This window comes from Squalius cephalus, assembly GCF_949319135.1.
Source record: "Squalius cephalus genome assembly, chromosome: 5".
NCBI lineage: Eukaryota > Metazoa > Chordata > Actinopteri > Cypriniformes > Leuciscidae > Squalius > Squalius cephalus.
Genome location: NC_137126.1, coordinates 49,210,932 through 49,232,496, shown reverse-complemented (window position 1 = coordinate 49,232,496; position 21,565 = coordinate 49,210,932). Strand labels below are relative to the sequence as shown.

The 21,565-nt window shown below is 40.5% G+C and overlaps 2 protein-coding genes and 1 long non-coding RNA gene across 4 annotated transcripts in view; 2 read left to right on the top strand and 1 right to left on the bottom strand.

Moving 5' to 3' along the window:
* Window positions 1-6,533, top strand: part of LOC307158889 (cytosolic phospholipase A2 gamma-like) — a 36,138-nt gene extending 29,605 nt beyond the window's left edge. Inside the window, exons 6-13 of the mRNA XM_079871864.1 lie at window positions 776-878; window positions 1,061-1,201; window positions 1,725-1,790; window positions 2,461-2,565; window positions 3,312-3,374; window positions 3,465-3,619; window positions 5,305-5,470; window positions 5,545-6,533. Of these exons, the coding sequence (XP_079727990.1) occupies window positions 776-878; window positions 1,061-1,201; window positions 1,725-1,790; window positions 2,461-2,565; window positions 3,312-3,374; window positions 3,465-3,619; window positions 5,305-5,470; window positions 5,545-5,714 (969 nt within the window). The 3' untranslated portion in view covers window positions 5,715-6,533. The remainder of the gene's footprint in view (window positions 1-775; window positions 879-1,060; window positions 1,202-1,724; window positions 1,791-2,460; window positions 2,566-3,311; window positions 3,375-3,464; window positions 3,620-5,304; window positions 5,471-5,544) is intronic.
* The window catches only part of LOC307159169 (cytosolic phospholipase A2 gamma-like), a gene marked incomplete at both ends in the record, with an annotated part of 202,050 nt that overhangs the window by 141,156 nt on the left and 39,329 nt on the right, over window positions 1-21,565 (bottom strand). The gene's annotated exons all lie outside the window — the stretch shown is intronic.
* LOC307158150 lies at window positions 17,655-19,016 on the top strand. Of its 2 annotated transcripts, none has more exons than XR_013821190.1 (3): window positions 17,655-17,830; window positions 18,311-18,418; window positions 18,499-19,016. It is a non-coding gene; the product is annotated as an uncharacterized lncRNA (long non-coding RNA). The 2 variants fall into 2 exon arrangements; XR_013821191.1 differs by having other exon boundaries at window positions 17,655-17,835.

Below are 21,565 nucleotides of genomic sequence, written 5' to 3'. Positions count from 1 at the left end.
GCTGCTCCTGAAAAAAGGATCAGTACCAACTATTTGTGTTCCTGCTGCACCTCCAGAAGAAGAAGTGAGTGTAACGTTTTATTAACCTTTATATTAATATTTATATTAATCTTTGCAAATCGCTAGCACGCTTCATGATGAATGCGGCTGTTTACACTCAGGGTACATTACGGCATGTTTTCTATGTACGACGTTCTCAATATAATTCATAATCCCACGTTTATAATGAACACCGCGTAATGTTTATTGTGTTATTGTGTTACAAACGGTGTCCGCACAGAACAGAGGGGCGGGGCGAGCAAAGCTCATTATCATTTAAAGACACATGCACTTGAACGGCGTGCTGAAAACAGAGCTGTTTTTGACCAGGTAAAATTAGTGTTTTCTTACAATACTAATGAGAATTTTTTATTAAAGTATATTACAAACTTTTAATTTAGACCCTAAAGAATCACATTAGCTTGTACAAAAATGGCATTATATGACCCATTTAACCAACAACGTACTGAAAATTGAGGGTTTAAAATTTAGACAGCAGAAGATATACTTTAAAATAATTTTGGGGGGATTTTTTTTTTCCTTTTATAAAATTCTCTATATATAATCTCTCATTGATACTTGAGGCTCCATTTTGGGTTTCCCAGATTGCCATACTGCCACTTTATAAAGAGAACTTAGCAGTGAACAAGTTAGGTTTTATCACTTGAAGTTGTTGATAATTGAAGAAATTTAATGTCTTACAGTAACATGATGCTGCAAAAAATGTTCTCTTCAGATAGACGAACACACACTCTCAGATCAGTGGGGCCAGAAGAGTAAAGACCCGTTTCCAATCTACACAGTGATCGACAAGCACAGCAAACAGAGCCAAGAAGCAGGTGTGGGTGGGTGTGTGTGTGTGTGTGTGTGTGTGTGTGTATGTTTGTTTGTTTGTGTGTATGTGTGTGTGTGTGTGTGTGTGTGTGTGTGTGTGTGTGTGTGTGTGTGTGTGTGTGTGTGTGAGACAGACAGAGTTAATGTGTTTGTGTCTGCTGTTATATGGACGTGTTTCTGTCTGCAGACCCCTGGTTGGAGATCACTCCATATGAAGCCGGTTATTCCCTTATTGGAGCGTTTGTGGAAACATCCAACTTTGGCAGCAAGTTTGAAAATGGCTGTAAGATCAAGGACCAGCCTGAGATGGACATGCTGTACCTGCAAGGTAACAAACTCTGTTACAGGAGAGTTTATTTGATTCGTATTGTTAATATTAGATTCTACAGATTCTCTAGTACACTGTACGTTGAACTGAATTAGAGAATAGTCTAAAATAGATCAATAGTCTCTGTGATGTATTGATCTAGAGATCAAGGCTGTAGTATTTGATAATTTTCAAAACTGAAATATTGACAATAAAATTAAAATTATAGATGTTTTAAACTCAGTTCAAAAAAGCAATTATTCCTACTGAACATTTTAAGGGCTCAAATTACATAATTTTATGCATCAGACTGCTTCTCATTATGAGAGAAACACAAATTAAATGAATGTCCAGTTAAAAAAATATTAGATTCCTCCTCAGTTCAGATCCGTCCTTTTCTTGAGCTGTGTCATATAAATAGTGGAGTCAAAATAAGTTGTAGCAAAATGTGTTGAGGACACGTCCCACCTGTATCCACTGTAAAAAAAATGTACAGGCTGTTTTTCCCCAAATTATTTTTAACACTTAACTGTGTTTTCTGCAGGTCTGTGTAGCAGCGCTTTTGCTGAAGGAGACGCGCATGAAAAATTCTTCTGGGAACAAATAAAAGGTGCAACTGATATAATTTATTTAAAGGTGATATCAGTGATTTCAGGCCCAAAAATATTTTTATCACATTCATCTAATCTTTCCTAACGATCTGCTAGCTTGCCCGCCCCATAAGCATGCCGTCAAAAAACCGCGTCTCTGCAGGCAGCCTAGGCTCTGAGATCTGCACACAAAAACAAATGGTTTAGCCAAACAATCAAAACCAAAACAAATAGTGTTCCAACCAATCACCGACAGGGGGAGGGTGTTGTGAGGTTTTGAGCCAGCTTTTTCTTCAGCTCTGACTTCGCGTGCAGCCGTTCACGAGCACAAAACCTCACAACACCCTCCCCCTGTCGGTGATTGGTTGGAACACTATTTGTTTTGGTTTTGATTGTTTGGCTAAACCATTTGTTTTTGTGTGCATATCTCAGAGCCTAGGCTGCCTACAGAGACGCGTTTTTTTGACGGCATGCTTATGGGGCGGGCAGCTAGCAGATCGTTAAGAAAGATTAGATGAATGTGATAAAAATATTTTTGGGCCTGAAATCACTGATACCACCTTTAAACATAAAAGACAGATCAACTTATCAGTGAATAAAAGAAATTAGAAATGCTAATAAGCAAAAACACAAACTAAAATTCTATGTTGTCTGATAAGAAGCACTTAATAATGTTCTCTTCTTTTACAGAGTTCTCTGGATCTAAAAGTCAGCTGGATAATCTGGATGGTTGTGCTTTACCGCTGATGAATTACCTCAGAGAAAGAGTCAGCCATTATTTTAGTCCATCAAAAGGTTTTGGCCCTAGTTTAATCTTCTGGCCATTCGATAGGTTGAACTGTCTCTAATATTATGCACACTGTACATTGTACACTTTTGATTTTGTAAACCACTTTAACCAACAAATAATTTTCATCTTGTAAGCAACTGAGATGTACTTTATAAGTTTCCATAAAACGTCTGACCGTGATCAGAACCAACACCAGATTTACAGCCTGATGCCAAAAGAAGAACGTTTCCACCAGAGGTTCCACCTTTGCATTCTGAGGCCAGTTCTATCAGGCAATGACTTTGTAGGCAGTGTTTGCACACAAAGGTACTACCTCAAAACTGATTTCAGACAGGCTTCTGAGGCAGCATAATGCTTTAATGATCTACAACAAAATAGAGCAAGCAAATATTTACTTACCATAGTAGTAATTACTTGCTAGAAATAACATCAAAAGTGGAAAAAGATGGTTAAACGCGTACATTTACACACAATTTCATTTACACGCAATCTCCAAGAGGATGCACCTTCGGTTGTGAGACGCATCAAGTGAAACATAGCAAAGGCTGATACTGCTTTCCACCAAGATGTTTTTATGTTCTAATTCCTTAGAAACCAAACATGTAATTTCCAAATAACCATATTGCCCGTTGAGAAAAAATATACAGCCGAAAATGGTATTTAATTAGAACCTTAAAATAATCAAGAGATTATTCTTAGAATAATCTAAGAACCTTTATTCTGATGAGTGTATTTGTTGTCGGCATTACAGATGTTGACCTGCAGAATCTGTTGACCTGGGGCAGGAACTATAACTTCCTTTACGGCATGAAAGGTGAGAACAGACTCGTTTGTTACTGGCAATTCAGTGCGAATAATAAACAGACTCATTTCAGACTGTGATCTCTCACTCCAATACTGTCAGATAAAGCAGTGCCCGCCGCTCTTCAGGAAAGTGAGACGAGAGACTATATAGACGCTGGACTGTTGCTCAACTCCCCCTACTTCTCAGTGCTGAGAGAAGAGAGAGACATCGACCTCATCATTTCACTGGATTTCAGTGAGGGGGATCCTTTCACGGTATTATATAATTCTCTCTGTATAATAATGCTCACATACTCTCATAAAAGCTGATTTAAAGGAATGGATCCACTATAAATGTAAATTCAATTATCCTTTATTTGCACTCATGTTGTTCCAAACCTGTAAAACTTTATTCAGTGGGGCACAAAAATAGATTTTTTACATTGACAGGTTATTACAAACACTGTGCATGATTTACAGTAAAAACAAGAAAGAAAACCATTTTCATTTTAGCCATTTATATGTGGCATATATCTTAATGAGTTCTAGGCCTAATGCCTGGAGAGCTTATTTCCATTATGGATTAAAAAAAGTTTAAAATGTGGCCACATTCACACAGCAGCATAATACGATTGTCACTCAGTACTGTATGAGTCCTTAATACGGTTACATTCACACACATCTCAGTTATTTACAGGAGTGATAACTGCATTCTATGGCTATGTTCACATTGTCATTTTTGACAACCGTATTTACTACAGGTGTGTGAGCCTCAAAATTCCCTGATCTTACAGTAGCGTCTCAAATACTGTCTGTTTGGATCTAAAGACTGGATCTGAAACCTTTAGATGACACACAGCTCAAATCTCCATCGCTGCAAGTTACCGAAACCACACATGAAAACCCGCGGCACATGGTAGACACGCGTTCCCTATCGCTCAGTAATGTTCGACATTACGTCAGAACGACTGATGAATTGGGATCTCACAATAACCTTCGAGTGGTAACAGAACAAGCCAATGCACATTGGTGAGAGAGATTTACATCGCAAGCCGCTCCCTCACTTCCGGGTGTATAAGGCAGCGTGCAAACACTCACACCAAGCCTTCGCTTCGGAGCAGAGCAGAAGTTGTTTCAAGAGGCAGAATTTTCATTTTCGGATGAACTATCCCTTTAAACAGTGGTTTGCCAACCTGCACTGGGGACCCCTCCCTCACCAATGCACATTTTTGCAGGTCTTCCTCACCTAACACACCTGATTCAACTTATCAGCTCATTAGTACAGACCGCAAGACTTGAACTGAGTGTGTCTGATGAGAGAGACATACAAAAGGTGAAGCGGCGGGGAGTCCCCAGGACAGGTTTGAGAACCACTGCCTTTAAGGACTAAAATACAACCGTATAAATCTTATTCAGAGCGCCACCATGACAGGTATGAAAGAGAGGCTGTGAGGGATAGAGTCCCTGTGATTACTTATCATTTTTCACCGTCTATATTGTCTGAAACTCATTGGCAAGAAATTTTTGCTGTTTCGTCAGCAGAACAATCCAAAAATACATTAAATAACAGTACAACCCACCGAAGAGATGTATGTCAATCCCTCACAGCCTCGCTTTCATTACCATTAAAAATCAAAGATGGCGCTACAGTGAATAAGGTCTCTTCTGCTGCTGTGTGAACGTGGCCATTGCGAGAGAGCCGCTCTGAGCAGTGCAAACGCATGTCTACAGTGTGTTGTGGGGTTTTTGTGTGTGGTTTCGGTAACTTCAGATCCAGTTACTTTTCTTCACCGGAGCTGCTCCCGCTAGTTTTTTGTGTGTTGACTTAAATGCTCAAATACTATTCCCAAAAGTTATGTTCACACTGTCCGCATTTGGGATTGATAACCACATTGAAATGTTCCATTCACACAACTCCTCTAACCCATTAAGTTATACTGCAATATACATTTCAACCACAGACAGTGACGGAAGCTGCTGAGATGTGCAAGGAAAGAAAGATCCCTTTCCCTGAGGTCAACATACCAAAGGAAGAAGTAAAGAAACCGAAGGACTTCTATGTGTTCAACGGCCAAAACACTCCAACCGTGATCCACATCCCTCTCTTTAATGTGGTCAACTGTGGAGGCAAGTTATAATCTTAATGTCCTGAACTGAAATATCAACTGTGTTCTGATTTAAGTGTGTTAATGTTTCTTCAGGTGAAGTTGGTATTAAGAAGTGGTGGGACACATATACGACCTTTCGTGTCACTCCTTACAGCGCTAAGGAGATCACTGATCTGATGGAGGTCGCTGGAAAAAACATCACAAACAACAAAGAGAAACTGCTGGAGCAGATCCGTCTGGCCACTGAAAAAAAACAACTGTAAATAGATTTAATTAAAGATTTTAAAAGATTTAGTTTAATTAAGAGGTTTTATTTAGAGACACCATTGTTAGTTCCCAGCATGCTTTGCATATGGCTGGAAATGGAGAGTAAATAGCACAACATTTTTTACAGTTTACTTTTTTATTGAACTAATGAGAATCTGAATATAGGCTAAACTGCTCTTCGTATCAGTCATTTTTACATTTACATTTTTACATTTATGCATTTATTACATTGCAATGTAATGCATTTATTACATTCATTTACATTTATTTGGCAGACGCTTTTATCCAAAGCGACTTGCATTACATTTCAAGGTACACATTACATTCTGATCAGTTTTATAATAAATAGTTTTATAATCAGTAGCCTACTTAACATATGTTAGCACTATTACTTTTTTCTGCAAAATGTGATTTGTGTGGAAATATCAGATGTTATTCATTTCTGTTTAAACAATATGCTACATATTTTAAATAATATTTATGCTTGCAATTTGGCCATTTTTGTCCACACACACACACACACACACACACACACACACACACACACACACACACACACACACGTTACTAATTTAAACCTATAAGTGTTGATCAGTTAGGTAGCATGTTAACTAATTTTCAATATCCCAATATATCAATATATCCATAAGAAAACACATAAAATGTAATTGTTCAATAATATGTTGTATTCAATAAACCGGATAATAAAAATGTTGATAATGCTTGTCATTTAGCAACTTTTAGCAACAAATCTGCCAGCCTGTATTTGGAATACTGTATTAATCTGCTTCTGTTACATTATATTAATAAACTGTAAAAACAAGGTTTTGTCCTCGTCATTTGATATTATACAGCAAACAGCAGAAATGCTCATTGTTATAAACTTATGGTTTTGGTCCTAGATGCTGATTGGACAATCCAGAGTTTGAGAGCTATTCTCAATCCAGAGCTATTACTTATTATTATTATTGCTTATATTTATTTAAGCTATTTCCTATTGACATTTTGTTAGTATTCTGGACATACAATATTTTAAATACGTGGTTTTATTAGTTTCACAAGCATCGCGATTTTAATTTTTGAAATAGAGTGTAATATCCCATTATAAAAGTGTTCAATACACTAAAAAAAGAATCATGGCATATATTTGCATGCATTTGATTTTACATAATCATGTTTGCAAAATGCATTTATTCAAATTCCTTAGAATCAGCATAAATCTGTTCATTGTGAAAACAATTAAATCAGTTAAAAATATGAATGGTTTAAATGTCTTGCTATGGAACAAGCAAATGCATGAGACTTGTTTAATAAATAGATTTAATGATAAATATATAAACCTGTTGATTGTGTATTTAAAACGTTCAGTTTATTAGTACTACTACATAAATCTCATTCTCATTTATATTTTGTATGACAAATTTGTATGATAAATTATGTTTATTAGTCTATTATACTATTTAATCCAAATGGATGAAAATTTTATATGAAATTAAAATGCACCTTAAATACAGGCCTAAATATTTTTGGAGGTAATAGAGTTCAGAAATTTGGAAGCAGTAAAGGGTTAAGTTGGAAAGATCTCATTGTACCTCAAATTACCGTTTTGACCGTTACACAATGCATCCTCTTAAAGGCCCCCTGAAATCAAAATGTACGTTTTTTAGCTTTTAGTATGAAATGTTAGCATTACGTTTATGAATAAGCTGGTGTGTTCAAAACCAATGACAAAATTCGTATTTAGGAGATATAAGCATTCAAAACTTACAGTCCCTCACTTCCACTAAAATGGATCATGGATTTTTATGACTTCCCCGCACGCTTCAGCTTCAGCTTGTTCATCCAGTAAACTACTTCATTTAGTTCGTTTGTCAAATAAGAGGTGTTCGTGTGTGTGTGTGTGCGTGCGTGTGTGTGTGTGTGTGTGTGTACCAGGTGGATCCAGAGACTCCGCTCAGATAAAGCACACAATCCAGAAGACCTGTTTTCTGGAGTTGATCCAGGGATCCCAGCAAACCCACCATGGCTCTTTCTGCTCCTCCAGATCCCAGTAATGCAATGTTTGGCACCTCATCCTGAAACATTAAGCATGAGCCATTTTTTACAATCTAGAGCAGGGGTGTCCAAACTCGGCCCTGGAGCATCACTGTCCTGCAGAGTTTAGCTCCAACTCGCCTCAACACACCTGTCTGGAAGTTTCTAGTAAAAGACCTTGTTTAGCTGGTTCAGGAGTGTTTACTTAGCTAAACTCGGCAAGACAGTGGCTGGCCCTCCACTGTTCTAGAGAGTGAAGCTGATGTTTAACATCTGGGGCCCTATCTACCCTATCTTTCACTTAAGCAATGACCGCATTTCTTTATATTTGAGTCCAAGTTCAAACACTATGGGCTCTATCTTGCACCCAGCGCAATTGACTTTGTACACCGACGCATGTGTCATTCCTATTTTGCACCAGCGCAAAGCGCGCTTTTCCCTCCACAGAAGCACGTCGCTAAACTAGGGAATGAACTTGCGCTCCCTGGACGGTTCAGCGCAAAAAAGGAGGCGTGTCCCGGCGCAAACGTTCCTTCATGCTATTTTGCAGGTTTAGAAAACAATTGCGCCACTAACCAGGAAAAAATAGTTTAAAGTCAGTGGCGTGTTGCGCATGTTATTCATATGCTATTTTAAGGGCGCATGCTTGGCCATAATCAATGTAGCGTGTGCACAACGCGCATACACTTTGATTCTCTCATCTACACAGTGTCATGATTCTGCACTCGTGTCCTTGATTTTCATTAGTCTTGAGGCAGAATCATGACAGACTCATGTTTTGTGTACAAGCACATGGCCATTTGTTTGGGCCATGTGCTTGTGTTGTCTCTTTCCCTTGACCCGCCCCCTTGTTATCCTTGTTTAGTCATCATTGCTTCACCCTTGTCACCTGTTTCCCTCATTAGTTTCTCCCTATTTAATCCCCTTGTGTTTGCTGTCCTGTGCTGGTTCATTGTCATTCATTGTATGAAACAATCTGTGAGTAACCTGTTGAAAGTCTTGTCTAGTAAGAAGAGTTTGATCCTGTCTTAGCTGTTAGTTTATTGTCTGAGTCTTAGTCTAGTCTTGTCTGTCTAATATCTACCCTGTCTTGTTTTGCCCCCTCGTGGGTTTTGTTTTCCCTGTTTTTCGGTAATAAATGTAGTTCACTTGCATACTGTCTGCTATTGGGTTCATCTCCTTTCATCATCATAACAGAATGAACCAGCCAAGACCGAACTCAGCAGACATTATGTCCTCTTTTGTCAAGCATAACCCAGATGATCTGAAGGATTGGTGGCACAGGACCATCGCTGACTCTAAGAGGGGCAAACTCCCGATTCCCTCCCAGGGAGAGCTATCATTGAGGGAGTATGCTCGGGTCGCGAATGAGAGGAGGTTTTTCCTGCCTGATGTCCTCCTAAACCGCTACCTCATTGCGGGTCTCAACTCTCTTCCACCCCTGGCTGAACGGGAGAAGCTGGTTGGCCATTCGTTCACTGATATGGTGGATTGTTTATCGAGGAGGGAGTCGCGGGGGTCCATTTTGTCTTCACCACCAGTCAAGCTGCCAGTGATTCCGGAGGGTTGTGTCCTAGGTGTTGTTTCCCAGGGGGATCAAGCTGGTCCCACTTCCACTCCTGAGACGTCATCCGGACCCGAAGGTCTTCTCGGCAAGCGAGGGAGACGGACCTCTTGGGAGTCGGCATCAGAGTCCTCTGCGACGGAATCAGCCCTCCTAGAGACTGATCTTCCAAAGCCAGACACAGATCCCGCCATGGTTCCCCAACCACTCACCAGTCCTCCAACGGCATCTGCACCGCGACCTAGGAGGAAGTGAGCCTCCCGTCCTTCATTTCTGCTTGGTCCTGAACCCGCTGCTGCAGAAAGCGCTGTCCCAGAGCCCACTACTGAAAGCGATGTTCCAGAGCCCGCTACTGCTACAGAAAGCGCTGTTCCAGAGCCCGCTACTGAAAGCGATGTTCCAGAGCCCGCTACTGCTACAGAAAGCGCTGTTCCAGAGCCCGCTACTGAACGCGCTGTCCCGGAGCCCGCTACTGAAAGCGCGTTTCCAGAGCCTGCTGCTGCTATTGAAAGCACTGCCCCAGAACCAGCAGCAGTGAAGGCTGTTTCTGAACCTGCAAAGAGCGCAGTACCTGAGTCTGCAGACGTGTGCACTGTTCCTGAGTTAGCTGCAGAGAAAGCTGTGGCCGATTTAGCTGCGGAAGCAGTTCTGCAGTCAGTGTCAGCACATCAAGAAATGCCTGTCGTCATTGCTGCTAAAACCCTGTCAGATTATTTATCACGTCTTGTCAAGATCCTAGAAGTCCCTGTCAGACCTGTCTTGTCCCCAGTCCCCGTGCCGAGACCTGCAGAGAGCGCTGATCCCAAGCCAGCTGCAGAGATCGCTGATCCCAAGCCGGCTGCAGAGAATGCTGATCCCAAGTCAGCTGCAGAGAGCTCTGTTCCCAGGCCAGCTACTGAGCGCCGTACCCCAGACGGCTGCGGAGAGCACCGTACACCAGACTGCTGCGGAGAACGCTGTTCTAGAGTCGGAGATGTTGAGTTTGGGATCTGAGTCATCCGTGAGCTCAGTCCCAGCTTCCCCTCTACGGTCTCCTTCTACATCCCCTGTCTTGAGTCCTGTTATGTCTTCGACTGTTTCCCCCGCCCGGATTCCTGTTTTACCTCCCGGTGTTTGCCCTGTCACCACCTCACCCCAGACAGTTTCCCCCAAGACTGTTCCTCGTTTGTCCCCGTCCCGGTCTCCCCGGACTCCTCGCCCTAAACCCTCACCCCGTCAACCAAGTACTCCTGTCTCACCCATTCATCCTGGTCCCATTCACCCTGGACTGCCCCCCAAGGACTTTGTGTTTCCTCCACCTCCTTTGCCTTGTTTATTGTTTTTGATTTTTCACCCTAACCCTGTTATTGTTTATTCATGTTTGCCTTTATTGTTATTTGTCATGTATTGTTGGTTCGTGTCTGTCTCAGTCCGTCATGTCCCGCGTTTGATGTTCCCTTGAGGAGCGTCTGGAAGCCGCTCCTTAAGGGAGGGGTTCTGTCATGATTCTGCACTCGTGTCCTTGATTTTCATTAGTCTTGAGGCAGAATCATGACAGACTCATGTTTTGTGTACAAGCACATGGCCATTTGTTTGGGCCATGTGCTTGTGTTGTCTCGTTCTCTTGCCCCGCCCCCTTGTTATCCTTGTTTAGTCATCATTGCTTCACCCTGGTCACCTGTTTCCCTCATTAGTTTCTCCCTATTTAATCCCCTTGTGTTTGCTGTCCTGTGCTGGTTCATTGTCATTCATTGTATGAAACAATCTGTGAGTAACCTGTTGAAAGTCTTGTCTAGTAAGAAGAGTTTGATCCTGTCTTAGCTGTTAGTTTATTGTCTGAGTCTTAGTCTAGTCTTGTCTGTCTAATATCTACCCTGTCTTGTTTTGCCCCCTCGTGGGTTTTGTTTTACCTGTTTTTCGGTAATAAATGTAGTTCACTTGCATACTGTCTGCTATTGGGTTCATCTCCTTTCATCATAACACACAGAAGCAGTAGTTCTCATTTTTGCAAATCATACATTATTACGATAGATAGATAGATAATTTATTATAAAAGCATACATCTAGCTTACACATTTACCCAAATTATCATACGCCTTTTTAACTGAAGTTAATTTGGGTGGGTTTCTCCATCCCCAATGTCCCTGACAAGAGCGTTGCTCTCCTCGGCTGTGAACCGATCCTGGCAAATCCGCCGTTATAATAGGAATCCGATTTAGAACAAGCGTGCCTGCTCTTAAAGGGAATGTGAGATGTCGCTCTGATTGGTTTATTTCACGTTACGCCCAAACCACACCTATGAGTAATGAAGCTACTTCAGACCAACACATTTTAGATTTGCGCCGGGCGCAAGTGTCATTTATCCCGCCGGGAAAATAGCAACAGCGCCGAGATCTGCCCACAAAGTTACTTGCGTTTTGCGCTTTGACACTTGCGTTTCAGATCGTTAAAATAGGGCCCCTGATGTTCATTAGCCAGTCAGAAATATGTAACAGAAAATGTTTCACCTGGCCACAGTGTATCTGAAGCTTCTTCAGGCTTTGTTGAACAGCATTTCTCCTTCTGACCACAAACTATTCCTCGTTTTTATTCAGAGATTCTCACCTCACTGCAAAGACAGCCAGACAGACAGACCAGTAATGAAGTTAACATGACTTATTTGATATATTTAGATATCAGATATTCTAGATTTGAATACAGTTTAGTCTGCAGTTCATTTTAAACAGTTATTGTCTGAATGTTATAGACTTTGTGCATTTTGTTGTATGGAAAATAGAAAACTGTATCACTCTGAAATACGAATCCCCCAAATAATTTTTCACCATAATGATTGTGTATTTATGCACTTTTAGTTTAACTCATTTTATCGATGCTTTTCAATCAGAGAGTTAGCTTACTAAAAGAAAGACAATACAGCATTTGTTTCGACATATGGACTAAAAAATCAGGATGAGATTAAACAAAAGTATTCCTTCAGTTACAAAAGAGTCAGTTACAAAAAAAGAGAAAGAAAAGGATTATAAATGCAAGCTCCAAAATATAGTACATTACAATACAATTAAAATAATATTTAATTACAATATATGCGTACTACATATATACAGTGTATTAACAATATAGACAAAATACAGCAAAAATTTAAACATTACCCCCCCCCCCCCCATTTAAACATTTTGCTACTAAAATCTTTGAATGTTCGCCGGTTCCCGCCTCTTTCTTCCCATAACAACGAACCTTGTTACAATTATTTACGGCCACATTGATTTCCCAGTGTTATTTAGATTTAAACTAGGTAATGAGTTTAATTTCCTGAATTGAATCCTGAACTGATCAAATATAGGTCTATACCTTGAATGCAATATAAGATACTTTGGATAAATGCATGTAATGTAAATGTAAAAGTTGGTACTTGTTTACCAATCAGTGCAGTGAAGAGCCTGAGATGAAACATGAGATGTGAAGAAAACAAACTTGTGAACAAAATTTGTGTGTATAAATTCCAGTCAGTCTGCAAAAAGTGGTTAAAAATTATTCAAAATGTGTGAAAGTGTATTTATGGAACACACAGTTATTGATTTTATCACCTTGAACAAAACGAAAAATCACAAACAAGTTTTTGTGCCAATTTGTAAATTGTAAACAATTTAATGCCACCAGTTTGACTTTGGATTGTTGGGGAAACTGGAGCGCCCAGAGAAAACCCACGCCAACATGGGGAGAACATGCAAACTCCAAGAAGAAAGGCCTCCGGGCTCAACCGGGACTCAAACCAGGGACCTTCTCGCTGTCAGGCGACTGTACATGTTTACATGTTACATTGAACTACCTTGAATTCAATGTTTTGCTCTGGATTGATGGTTCTAAGGACAAATTTTGTAAGTGGAAGGTAAGTATCTCAAATTTAACCAATAATTACACTACATAACTTGCAGAAGACTTGGCCAACGAATCTGAGGAAGTTTTTGTGATAGTTTCATTTGTAGATGTTCCTTGCCTGAAAGAACGCAGCTGTGTACATGTTTACAAAAACTGCCACAAAAAATATACTGAAATAATCTATTCTAATATAAGACCCATAATAATGCTTAAATGTCAAATTATTATCACTCAACAAGAACAGTGTATCATAGATATTTGGTAGTTTAAAATCTCCTGGATCTTTTCCTACGTTGCTTAAAAAGTGGAGGGGAAAAATTTGGAGGAAGATCTGAAGGCCAGAGCAGGGGTGTTATTTAACATCAAATAAAATAAATAAAATAATTAATGTGTAAGTTATTTGTTCTGATTGGTCTTGCCACTGGCAGTTTCTTGGATGACACACATGAACCCCTGGACATTCTGAGTGAATAACAACTTTAATGTCCACTGAAATATCTAACACTTTTAATAGAGTGATGCTGCTTAATGCTTTTCCACCACAGACAGTGAGGGAAACTGCCGAGACGTGCAATAAACTAAAGATCCCTTTCCCTGAGGCCAACATAGCCAGTGAACTCTCAGAGAAACCGAAAGACTTCTATGTGTTCAAAGGCCAAAACACTCCAACCGTGATCCACATCCCTCTCTTTAAAGGTGCCATGTGTCATGTCTGGCAAAAAAAATCAAGTCATACTCCACATTCCATACCAGATGGGGGCAGTATACCTCCAGAAAGTGAATTGGTCTACTCTAGAGTAACAAACGAGAAACGGCATAGTCTCTATGCTCCGCCCCTACCTTCTTAGCTGCACATATACAAGTGAAAATAGGGACAACATCTATTTAGAGTGTTACGTATGCTGCCCGCCTGAAGCTAATTTAGCAGCATATATCTAGTTTGATTTTCATTAGCAATACCACTTCTAGCTAAGTTATCATTAGTCACCAAAAAACATTCGGTCTCATTACACATTGCAATGTTTTCCGTTACGTTTCGTGCGTCCAGGGTGTGTAAAGCAGAAGCAGCCTGGCCAGCGGCGGAGTATGCGCGATCCGTGAGTGCTGAAGACGTTCTGCACGGCTTTGATGGGTGCGCAGGAAGACACAAATGGGCGGCGACAGCTTCTTCCAGTGGCGGGAGCTTTTTCCTCAGCGCCGTCAACAGATAGAGCGTTACTAAAACTGTATACACCGCCGCCAACTTGAGCTGCAAAGAAGCTCTGGCCGCCCTGTCAAGGACGCTTGTCAAAAAGTACAGGGAAACTTGACCGCTCTGAATATAGTGAGTGAGTGCGCGCGCGCGCGCGGCCGGGGCTCGCTCTCGCTCTCTCTCTGCTAGTTCTTAGAGGCAGAAGAGCGCGTGCGCGCTTAAAATGTCATATTTTGGTATGAACGTTCACCCGCCAGTGTGGCGGATAGCCTTTTGAGATTTTATTTGTGCTTCAGAGCGCGGTTTTTTCCCTGCAGCGGGTGGTGGTAGGGGTCTCTTGCCAAGGGCTTCAGCCATCCTTCCGCTCTCTTCCCTGAACTGAAATGTAGTAGTGGGCTGTACTTTCCACACAATAGGCCTATTTCACAAAAATGGCCGCCGAGACCGGAAGTAGGGTAAACTCTTTTCCGGTGAGAGCGCTAGCAGTAGCAGTCGGAGAACAATGGCGGAGACAAAAAGCAGTCAGACTTGTTGCGCACCTTTTTGTTTCAATTCAAAAAAGAAACAACCTTATTTATCGTTCCACAGCTTTCCTTGCGACGATATGTTGAAGAGGCGTTGGATTTGGGCTATACGAAGAGAGGAGGGGCCGACGTTTATAGTCAGGAAAGGCAGCACTTTTTTGTGTTCTAAGCACTTCACGGAGGATGAAGTCCGTGTTAGAGAGTCCGGTCGTAATTATCTTACACCGCAGGCCGTGCCTTCCCGGTTTACATGGAACAACTGGGGAGAAGTTAAATTACGCCAGACACGGACGGCAAAAAGAGGTGTCTGCTGTGTACAGGAGGAAGCAGAAATGGAGAGTGCTGATGTCGCGCTGCTGGTGCAGGAGCACGATTACGACAGTCGCCCTCCCCCGGGTGAGTGTAACATGTTGTTATCCAAAAATTATTGTAGCATATAGTAGCAGTTTTGCTAACAGTGGAGCATGTTAGTAAGATGAATGTGTTTTATGTAATTATTTGCAGGGTCTGCTGCGGAGTCCAACCCAATACCGCGATTTAAAATATAGCTATTAACTTACTGGTAATTTTATGCTGCCTTTACGTTCTATCGGAAACGTCCTAACTTACTTCCCTCTTCTGAAGTCGTGACTTTGAGCTCATCGTGTTCAAATTTTAACTCTTCGTGTGTTTATTTAAGGAGTCATGCAAAATGTGCAGAATTGGGGGACATTGACAGGGGACATACATGAGCAAAGATAATTCTAGTTATTAATAAATGTGCAACAATGGAGACAATATGAACAATTGATTAAACAGAACTAAAAAATAAATAAAAAATGGTATGTGAGGCTGTTGGGGTGAATAAAGAATAGTGATGTTCTAACTGTTCTATAACTGCATAAACATGTAATAGCAATTTACCAAATTAATACGATTTTTTTTTTTCCTCTATTGATAAAGTGTCATGTTTAACACCAAAAAAAAAAAAAAAAGTTTTCTTTTGTTCTTTTTAATTAGGTGCTCTTGATGAGGCACTAGAAAAAATAAAGGAGCTGGAAGAACTGGTGTCAAGGCTTACCATCTCCCGACCTTTGCTGGATAGATGGTGTGTATCTGATGAAGACTTCAGGTATTTCACAAGGTTCTCATCCAAAAACATATTTATGGTTTTCTGGAGATCTATTGAGCCCTCTGCATCCAAGATCGTGTACTGGTCCAAAGCCAAGAGGATTGGAATTTCCACTGCAGAGAAAGAGGTCGTGAAGCCAAGCCCCCAGCGTAAGATGCAACTCATTGATGAGTTCTTCATGTTTTGCTTGCGGGTCGCTGTTGGCCTTAGAGAGAGAGTATTAGCTGAGCTATTTGGAGTGAGCACTTCTACCGTGAGTCGCATTGTTATCACATGGGCAAACTACTTGTACCTTGTGTTGGGATCCATTCAAATATGGATGACCCGTGAACAAGTGAATCGAACAATGCCTGTGAAATTTCAGCAGTACTGCCCAAATGTGAGGGTCATTATTGACTGCACAGAGTTCAGATGTGAGAGCCCAGAGGCAATTACCCTTCACTCTGAAACATTCTCAACCTACAAGAGCCATACCACCTTCAAAGTTTTGATTGGAGTTGCACCCTGTGGTGCAATCACATTTGCATCAAAGTTGTTCACTGGCTCTATCTCTGATAAGGAGTTGACAAGGCAGTCAGGAATCTTGGACTTGCTGGAGCCAGGTGATGAGGTTATGGCAGACAAGGGCTTTCTCATTGGAAAGCTATTGGAGGTTGTTGGGGCAAAACTAATCATTCCCCCTTTCAAGCACAGAGACCAGTTCAGCAGAGAGGAAACAGAGAGAACCCAGGCCATAGCCAGACTCCGCATCCTTGTGGAACGCGTAATAAGGCGGGTAAAAGAGTACCACATTTGGGATTGCCCAATTCCCCTCACCTTGGCAGGCACAGTGAATCAGATGTGGTCCTGCTGTTGCATGATGGCAAATTACCAGGGTCCTTTAGATTTTGAAGGTGAGGTAAAATACTGGAAAGAGTGAACATGCCAGCCAGGAACATCATCCAAATTTGGTGACGCTGACACATCGGTGATGTGGACACATCGACGATGTGAACACTCTCACACTCACACACACACACACACACACACACACACACACACACACACACACACAGTTACTGCTTTATTTGCTCATTTGTAATGCTGTTCAGTTCATTGCATTTTGATGTTTATGTGTCATGTTTTTGTTCTCAATATATAGTATAACTGTACATATCTGTTGTAAAACCATGTAAAATTATCCATGTTATCCCCATAAATGAAATTTAGAAATTTGAGTCTTTTATAAAGTAAATTTTACATAAACTGTTTTTGTATAAAAACCTATTTAAAAAACATTTTTAATTATTTATATATAATATATATCATAGATCCTCCAAAAACTGCACAAATATGGAGTAAAACCATTAATAAATAGAGTAAAATTACTTTTTGTAAAAAAAAAAAAAAAAAAAATTATTCTGTTATAAAAATACATGTTGCCTGGGGACTCTGGAGACCCCAAAGATCACTAGTGTCACCCCAAATGAAAAATGTCAGAGTGTTAAGTTCACATGGCTTCAGACTTTGAGGTTAGCAGCACCAGAGCCACTGAGTTCTACATAAAGTATCTGGCAGCAGTTTGGGGCTGATGATAAAGTACTTAGCTTAATTTGTGGTGTAGATAAAATTAACTGAAATCATTATGAATGATAATAATTAAATATTAATTCAAATTTGTGTGTATGGTTGTGTGTATGGTCGTGTTGAGGTGAGATTGTGGTGTGTATGGTGTAGGTGTTATGCCACTGAGCTACCAGGAAAGTACAGCAGCAGCCTCAGCAGCAGGAAGGACGTAGGAGTGACACAAACAGCGAGAGCAGCAGCGGCAGTAAGACATAAAAGACAGCAAGGTAAAGTGAGTAGTAATAAGAATGAATGCAGAGTGAATGTCCTTTCCAAGGATCGCCACCTTGACGTGGTGGAAAGGCTTGTGTGTTCCTGATCCCAAGAGTAAGTCATTCTGGTGCTTTTTCCACGGGTTTGGCATGCTCAAGGGTGAGGTTCCAGACTAAGTGCGATCCAAATGGGCAATAACTGACTGAAGGTATATTTTAAATATAATTACTTGATTTTGTCTGTCTTGGTCATTTTATAATAAAATATTGTGTGGCTGTCACATGCAAAACGATCCATTATCAATTTCTGTCAGGCTTGGGAAACATTTTTAAAATAACATTTATCATAAAGCTTAGAAACATACAACATGCATAACTGTGAATAATATAAACGTCTTTGGTTGGTCACTTTCTTGACTATTTTCGCCCTAGCAAAACATGGATGTATGTACCAAAGTAGAATTCATCAGCTTTAGCCTTGATTTCTTGGATCAGCTCATCATCCCTCCATACTCTCTCCACGGTGAAGTCACTCCTTGTATCAGTCACCAGATCACACCAAGCTAAGCCAGTGACCATCAGCTGACCCTGGATTTGCCAGTGGTAGGTGTGTTTTTTTTTTAGTTTTGCTTGACCCCCAATAATATTGGTGTGTGATGCCTCTCCAATGTCGTTCACATCAGGGCACTTAACCTCAACTAGGCCATAGGGAGGTTCTTCGTTTGGGTCCACCACTTTACCATCTGGACTGGCACCGAGGTGTGGAGCATCGGGGTGGATGATGAGACCGCATGGAAGAACGTTAACTTCAAACGTCTCAGCATAGCGGCGAAGAACCTCTGGCTCAAGCTCCATTCCTCTACGCATTGCTTTGGTCTGGGGGGCACCTTTAATGATCCGGCCAGCAAGTGTCTTTGCTGTGGACTCTGATCTGACATGAGCAGCTTCATGGAACTTGCTTGCTGTAAGACGGAGGTGACGCATGCTAAACCAGAGTGGGCTTTTGGATTGACCCCTTGTTCCCTCCTCAACGATCCCTGATATCTCAGGGGTCACCTCCAGACTCTGCATATGCAGGAGTTCAGCCCAGCTACCAGGGACAAAATTAAATTGTGGAAGTGTGTATTGTCGGACAGGTAATGGGGGGAATTGTGGAGCATATGGATGAATAAACACATCCTTTGGTGTCACAGCTGGACACTGATAAGACAGCAGTGAACCTTTTGGGACCTCTCCAAATTTAGAGGACACCATGCTTACAGCAGACATTCCATCAATAATTTTGGCTATAAGCGGTTGTGGTCGAAGGGAGATGAGGGATGCTGCTCCAGCAATCATGTCTTTGTCAGGCAAAGGTCCTTAAACAAAAATGTTCATGCTTCAGTGTGTTAATTCTTATCTAATGTGAAGATGTATTGTATTAGTATTTGGAGATTACCTCCATATGCTCTGTACAGAGTAGACTGCACACAGCTCCTACCAGAGGCTTTTGGCTTGCGCACTACAAGCTCATCCACTGGTTCAGGAGTGATGCCCTGACAAAACATGTGTATATTGCACTTGATTGTAATCTGATTTGCACATCATGCACTTTACATACATTTTTATTTATTATTAACTGTTGTCAAAATTAAAACTGTTTAGTTTTTTGTTTTTTTTTGTTTTGTTACCTGGGAGCGTGGCCTATGCCAGGTCTGCTGTTTGCTTGTGCAAGCAAGGGCAGCTGGAACATTTTTGGTTCCTAATGTACTGTAATGTGCTGTCTGGTAAAGTAGTGCTACCAGGTGGTTGCACAAACTTCTTCCAGCAGCACAAGTACAAGTATAAGCTGCCATTTGAGGTGGATAGTTGGATTCAAGCGTGATCTGAAGAAAGTGATAGAAAGACTCATATATTTCACATCTTCATTTAACCTTTGTGTGTTGTTCATTTAGGGTGTACATTGTTTTTTGGGGGGTCTCTAGAGACACTAAAATATGTTTTTGCAACATGATTTTTTTTTTAAACGTAATATCACTTACTGCATTGATGTTTTTAGTCTAAAATTTGTTTATTATTATTTATTTGCATTCATTTAATTATTTTCATGTTTAGATAAACAGCGAAGTTAAATTAAATTCACTGGAAAGATGTACAATTCTTAGTTTCATTCATGGTGGTAACATGAAAATGAGCCATAATCTAGTGTAATTCATTATGAATTCTGCACTCTCCTGGATTAAATAACATTGAATAAAAAAAAATAAAAAAAAAGATACTAGAAATCACACATACAATCAGACATCATTTCAATTTATTTATTTATTTTGTGGGTAAAGATATAGTAAGTGTGAGATTAGTCATCAAGTTTAATGCAATTTTAATGAATGGAATGGTTTTTCAACAGTGTCTATAGCTGCTGTTGCTATTGATACTGAGACAAGTAATTCATTAGAATTTATCTGGTTATCAGAAAATATACCATTCATCATTAGCTAAATCCAGTAAGTTATGTATTTACCTCAAGCTGATGTGGTTCCTCACGCTTTCTTAATGACCTATAACATCTGGCCCTAATTACCACTGTCCCTGCAATAATATTTGAGACTGAAGTGTCCAAATACACACATACACACATGGTTAAAACTGATTTTGTTTTATTACACCGCTTTGAAATGATCCATTAAATCAACAAAAGATAAATTGTAAATTGGCTATCGTAAATATAACATACCTTGGTAATCAAAAATAAATTGCTCAAAAAAGAATTTGTACCCTTTGTCCAATTTTGATCTTTTCACATCTCCCTGAAAACTGTCAACAAAACGGACAACATCTGATATATGTACTTTTGGCAAATACATGAATGACTGAGAGAAAACGCGCTGTTCACAGTCCATTTTAAAAACGAATGGCGATCGTAGCGGGCGCATAGACAGTATGAGCGGGTGGTGGCGCGACCGGAAGTATCGCTACCCTACTTCCGATCACGGCCGCCATCTTGTGAAATAGGCCTATAGAGAGCCTAAGTCCCGCCCCTCCGCTTCCGGCTCATGGGACCTTATTTCGGAAAAAATATGTATGGAAGTCAATGGCGAGAGATAACTTATCTTTTTATTCCGTCTGAACTGTGCCCTGAACTACACATATGATGTTTGCCAATTTAAAAGGTAATTATGAAAGTAAAGAAAGTCGCAGTTTGTCATAAAACAGAAGAGTAACGTTTAGTTTTATGTGAAAATTGCTCAATGAACTACATCTCTCGTCTCGCACTATGTGCGTCACAAGATCCGTTGCTCGTATGTGTGTATTCTGGCTCAAAACACTAAGGCATGACGGTGTAACGTTACCATTATAATGTAAGACTATAGAAACAATGACTGACGTTAGCTTCAGTAAAGTTAGCTTCATTCATTGAGAGAAAAGGTATGACGTCGCGTGTGCGCCTTCTGGGTTTGTAGTCTTTGTAATTACGTGTTTTCACAGTCTTATACCTCAGCAGTTTTATATCAAGCTGCGACTTTCTTGACTTTAAAATGTATCTTTTAAATTGACAAACATCATATGTGTAAATCAGGGCACAATTCAAACGAGATCAAAATATTTGTTGTCTCTCGCCATTGACTACCATACAATGTTTTTCCGAAATAAGGTCCCATGGTGGTCGACCGGAAGGGGAGGGACTTAGGCTCTCTATAGACATCAGGTTCAAGTACGCCCACAAGCCGTGCGAGTTATTCGTGTATTGCATGTTTGGCTGGTGGTTATGTT